Genomic DNA, 6,000 nt, shown 5'->3' on the forward strand with positions numbered 1-6,000 from the left:
CGCATATATTTTCAGCAGCGCTTGTATCTCCATTCGTCCCAAGAGCTTATACTCTCAGTTTCGGGGGATACCGAATTTGCTCATTTTTCAAAATAAATTAAGCAAACCTAATTAAACTTTAATTTTCATAATATTTGTTCATTTACCTTTAAACTTTGTTTATGCTATTAACTAAACTTCATTACAAAGATACTACATCACTTTTTAGAATGCATGCCTATTTTTCTGAAATACTACTGTTGGGGAAGTAAAGGTGGCGTGGAAAGGAACTGGCCACCCTGCAACAATATGCCGAAGGCCCAGGAAGTTGTCTCACTAACAAAGCAATCCCCAAAGTCCGGATTGGATACAGGAACAATTTTACTTTTTACTACTGTATTGACTGGGACAGGAGTTAGGGAGTGCACAAAAATGGCTGGGGCTGGAAGGGTTAAAAAGAAATGTTTGACAGTTCCAACTTACGGGCTGTCCATCTTCTCCTGGGAAGCCGTTTCTGCCATCTGGTCCTCTCCTTCCTGGCAGGCCAGGGAATCCCTCACGACCATCTTCTCCGGGGAAACCAGACTCACCAGGCATACCTGGCAGGCCATCCAAACCTGGGGGAGGGGAGGGAGAGAGCGTAACATACAGAGATAGACATATTATTGTGAGGAATTTTGAGAGAAACAGCAGGAGACAAATTGAGAGGCATAATGAGGGATACAAGGAGAGACACTTGGAAGACACAGTGAGAGATATAATGAGAGACATCATATTGGGAGACATATGGGGGGGGGGGGGGGAGGGGACCACAATTAGAGATGTATAGAGAGGAGAATCATTGAGAAACACATTAAAATTTAGGGACATATTAAAAGACACATTAAGAGACAAGTTGAGGGGTTGAGAGAGAGACAGAGAGAGAGAGAGAGAGAGAGAGAGAGAGAGAGAGAGAGAGAGAGAGAGAGAGAGAGAGAGAGAGAGAGAGAGAGAGAGACAGACAGACAGACAGACAGACAGACAGAGACAGACAGACAGACACAGACAGACAGACAGACAGACAGACAGACAGACAGACAGACAGACAGCGAGATACAGACAGAGAGAGCGAGAGAGACAGAGAGAGAGATAGAGAGAGAGGTTTTTAGTCAAAGTATTTGTACAAATATCTGAGGTTATGTAATATTACTACACTACATCTTCTTCTTCTTCTCGATCGCATCACACTTGAAGTCTGGTATCTGTCATAAATTGGGCCGTCCTGCTCAGTTCATCTGTCGGCCCGTATAGCTTCTCTACTACACTGCACGAGTTCAATTATTTTTTTGGAGGGGGAGGGGAGGAGTTATTTGAGTGCGTTTAACTGCACAATGTGTTTGTATGTGCCCATATTTGTATTCAGTGTTTGGGAACCATAGAAAACATAACAGTAAAAGATATTATCTTAACCCCTTCAAACTCTCTTGTGATCTCCATAACTTGTTCTGTCATATTCTGTACAAACACAAATGAGCATGCCTCAGCAATGAAGGGGTTTATATATCAAATTATGCCTACCTGGCAACCCAGAATCTCCAGGTGCTCCTTTGAGTCCAGGCAAACCATCTAATCCTGGCAACCCAGCAATACCTGGCAAGCCGTCGAGACCTGAAAATTCGAGACTTTGGTCACATGGTGGTCCCAAATAGTGGAAGCACAACAAATCATTTATGTAAGTTGATGATAGATTTATACATCACAGGATGAGACAAGGGGAGAAATGAGATTGTCAGAGAACAAGTTGGCTGTTTGGAGTAGGCTACACAGATAAACAACGAATTAAAAAGTTTGGACATCGTCAAGACTACCACTAGACAGTGTAACAGCAAGAGTATACAACCAGAAATTAGATCTTAAAAAAGTAGAATACAAGACAAAAAGTGAAATACTAAAGGATGAAGATTTTCCCAGTCAAGGTGAACACTGCACAAAGGGTGAAATACTAAAACAAAAGGGGTGAAATTCTAAAATGAAAGGGTGACAAAACAAAAGGGTGAAATTCTTAAACAAGAGGGTCAAATACTAAAAGATTGTGGTTTACCTGGTTCTCCAGGGATGCCCCTGCCTCTGTCTCCCTTCTGTCCATCTCTTCCTTGCTCTCCGGGCAGACCGGGCATACCCCTCAGTCCTGGCAGGCCTGAGAACACAAGGAAATGTTATGTCTTCAATAATTCCACATCAGCATCTGACATGCAGTGGTTAAGCATTTCTCAGGTACACACACAAGACCAGAGTTCAATTCCCATTTTGCGGAAATTTTTACCAAGTATCCTCATCTTTCTGCTAAAATGTTGTATCTCTCTTAGCCCAGGTTGGCCCCTGGCAGGTAGGGTAGAAGCCCATCTCTTTTATAATAAAAATTGTGTCAATAGAAGAATAAACAACACTTACATTAAAAAATTTATTAAAAAAAAAAAAAATTCCACATGTCAAAAGTTTTCTCACATCTTCAAGACACTGTGAGAAGTTCTCCCATGCTCTTGAATATTATTGGTTACATCCCCTGTAGCATATATTATCCTCAGTTCTTGTCCTCATCATCTCGCCACCTCAAACCCAGTCCCATATTTTTTATCATAATCTGTCAAATTATCTATGAAAAACATTTTACTTGTTATCTTCTAAAACTTCAAACAAAAACAGTAAAGAAGTTCTTTTAACATCTGAAAAAAAATTGCAGACACATCCAGAGTTTGTTTGTTGTGAGGAGTCAAGGACTCCAGTATGACTTGGGCAAGAGTGAAGCGAGGGCTTAAAATAGCCGGTGCTAAAAAGAGTTAAAGGAGTGTTATCTGCCATCTTAAAGAAAATCATGTGAAAAAAGGATCTCGGCGAGTCGAATACTAATAGGTTCAAATTCCTTTTTCTCTTCATCGCTCTCTCTGTCCATCACTCCATCTCTCTCTCTCTCTCTCTCTCTCTCTCTCTCTCTCTCTCTCTCTCTCTCTCAATCTCTCATTTCCTCTTCCTTTTTTCCCCTTTTTTTTGTCTTTCCACCCATCTCTCTGACTTTTCATTTGTCTCTCTCAGTTTCTCTCTCTGTCTCTTTTTCTTCTTTATAAGAAAAAAGATTCGTAAAGAGTATTACTTCAACACCAAAACATTCCTTTACTGCAAGGAAAAGGCAAGAAATAAAGACAGAAATGACAGTAGGAAAGAAAAAAAACAGGACTATTGAGAAACAGACACAAAGCAGAGAAACAAACCATCGTCGCCAGGAAGACCATCAAGGCCCTGTTCCCCATCAAAGCCTCTGAGGCCGTCTCTTCCTGGCAAACCAGGAAGTCCATCCTCGCCACGCAGTCCATCGCCACCGTTAAATCCTCGCAGGCCGGGAAGACCTGGAGTTCCGTTGTCACCACGCATACCTGCAGGAAAATAAGGGGATGATGATGGGAGGAAAAACATGACGATGAAGATGATGATGATGATGATAATGGGGAGGAAAAACATGATGATGATGATGATGATGATGATGATGATGATGATGATTAGCACAGAATTATAGATTTTACATAGATGCAAACCAAGAAGAATATTTGCAACAAAACAGAGAGTAGATGTTTTTACGCTTTAAAAATAATACCCAAATGATTTCTTGAAGAGAAAAACCCCACCCACAAAAAATGAAAATGCTATATATCAAAAAGATTCTTGAGGAACAACGAAAAAAAAATAAAATTGAAAATGCAAAATACTAAAAGAACTTCTTAAGTAGAAAAAAAAATTAGAAAATTAAAAACGTAAAAAGCCCAATACAGTTTTTTAAAGGAAAGAAGCAAAAATGTTGATGCAAGCGTCAAAGGTCTCTCAAACTACTCACCATCTAATCCAGGCAGGCCAGACTCTCCAGGGCGGCCATCATTTCCAGGGATACCAGGGAACCCTGGCTCACCTCTGTCCCCAGCAGGTCCTGAAGAAACGAAGGCACATTCACTAATGTACTCAAAAGACAATGACACAATCACTAATGTATTCAAAAGACAAAGGCACAAACACAAATGTACCTAACAGATCATACTAAAGTAACAAAGCACACACACAAATGTACTCAACATACCATGACACAAACACACACACACCCACACACACACACACACACACACACACACACACACACACACACACACACACACACACACACACACACACACATATATATATATATATATATATACACCCACACACTCACACAAACACACAAATGTACTTTACAGTCCATGACACATACACAAATGTAATACAAAAGTTGTGTGACGCACACACAGAATGTATTAAATAGACCACACCGCACACACATTCACAAACGTACTCGACAGGCCAAACAAGAAAGTATCATGACACGCACAAATGTAATAAACAGACCTTGTCACACATACACACACATTCATAAATGTTTTTGACAAGCCATATAAAAGTAACATGACATGCACAAATGTACTAAACAGACTATGTCACACACACATTCACAAATGTACTTGGCAGGCTATACAAAAATAACTTCACACACACACACACACAAATATACTCTGCAGACCATACAACAGAATAGCAACATGACAGCACGAATCACAGGTCTCATTTTGACAATATAACACTTTGGCAACCAAATTAAATATCTTTTCAAGCCCAACAAGTGGGTAAAGATTTAACTCTAGTCTAGCTGCTTTAGTTCCAAAGTTATTGCCACTGAAGTTGGGAAGAGATAAACACACAGTTTTTAGAAAATTGAGGTCTTGCCAAATATCTCAAAACAGCCGAGTGCGACAAGCAACTCATTTTGTTATGATGGTACACAAATAAAAACAAACAAAAAGAATTTTATTTCCTCAAAAAGGAACTTTTTCTAAAAGTAATATATAAGTTTGAGAACATGAGTATAAAACAGTTCTGACTCACTTGTTTCCTTCTTTTTATACTATGTAGATAGAATGCGAGTATCTTAAAATATGCCACTCAAATAGTACTGACAACAGGCCAGCAGAAATGACAAACCTCATTCTAAAAGCTCATGATCTAAATTACATAAACGGAAGATTTTTTAAAAATAGAGACACAATTCAACAGACCTGGGAGGCCAGTAAGTCCAGAAGGTCCATCATCTCCTGGCAGTCCAGGATTACCATCCAGTCCAGTTAGACCGGGCTCACCAGGACGGCCGGGAACGCCAAACATGCCCTGCTCTCCAGGGAAACCTGGCAGACCCTCGTCACCAGGGAGACCGACCAGGCCAGGAGCACCTGAGAAGCAGACATAGAAAACTTACTTCTACTTTCTTGAAAAAGGTTACATTTACTTTCATGATCCAGAGAGAAAAAGACTACTTTTACTTTCTTGATCCAGAGAGAAAAATGTTACTTTTACTTTCAAGATCCAGAGAGAAAAAGACTACTTTCTTGATCCAGAGAGAAAAAGGTTACTTTTACTTTCATGATCCAGAGAGAAAAAGACTACTTTCTTGATCCAGAGAGAGAGAAAGGGTACTCTGTAAAATTCTTTCTTGATTCAAAATGAAAGAGACAAAGGCTATTTTTACTTCCTAAGAGGTTATTTTTACTTTCTTGATCCAGAGAGTGAAAAGGAAAAGTTATTTTTACCTTATTGACCCAGAAAGAAAGAGTGTCAGAAGAGAGTTACTTTTTAACCTTCTTGATCTAATGACAGAAATGGTTACTTTTACCTTCTTGATGCAGAGAGAGAGAGAGAAAAGTTACATCTCTTTCTTTCTCATTACGATCATTACCGCAATTTTCATTGGACTATTACCATTGTCGTTGTGTTTATTACCAGCATCATTTTTACTTTTCCCATTTTATTGTGTACCATTATGGAAAGGATCGTACCTGGGTTTCCGTCCCTTCCAGGGAATCCTCTGGGTCCCATTCCTCCATCCAGGGAACGTCCGGGACGACCAGGCTCACCGGGGCGACCACTGGGTCCCTCCAGACCAGGCTCACCTGTGACGAGGATAAAAATAATAAT

General features: G+C 40.0%; 1 protein-coding gene across 1 annotated transcript in view; it reads right to left on the reverse strand.

Annotated features, from left to right (window-relative positions):
* The window catches only part of LOC101860986 (collagen alpha-5(IV) chain), a gene marked incomplete in the record, with an annotated part of 52,587 nt that overhangs the window by 13,909 nt on the left and 32,678 nt on the right, over positions 1-6,000 (reverse strand). The window contains 7 exon segments of the mRNA XM_013085487.2: positions 463-596; positions 1,537-1,626; positions 2,060-2,155; positions 3,225-3,386; positions 3,842-3,931; positions 5,088-5,258; positions 5,862-5,975. Coding sequence (XP_012940941.1) covers positions 463-596; positions 1,537-1,626; positions 2,060-2,155; positions 3,225-3,386; positions 3,842-3,931; positions 5,088-5,258; positions 5,862-5,975 — 857 coding nt within the window.

This window comes from Aplysia californica, unplaced genomic scaffold, assembly GCF_000002075.1.
Source record: "Aplysia californica isolate F4 #8 unplaced genomic scaffold, AplCal3.0 scaffold00379, whole genome shotgun sequence".
Classification (NCBI taxonomy): Eukaryota; Metazoa; Mollusca; class Gastropoda; order Aplysiida; family Aplysiidae; genus Aplysia; species Aplysia californica.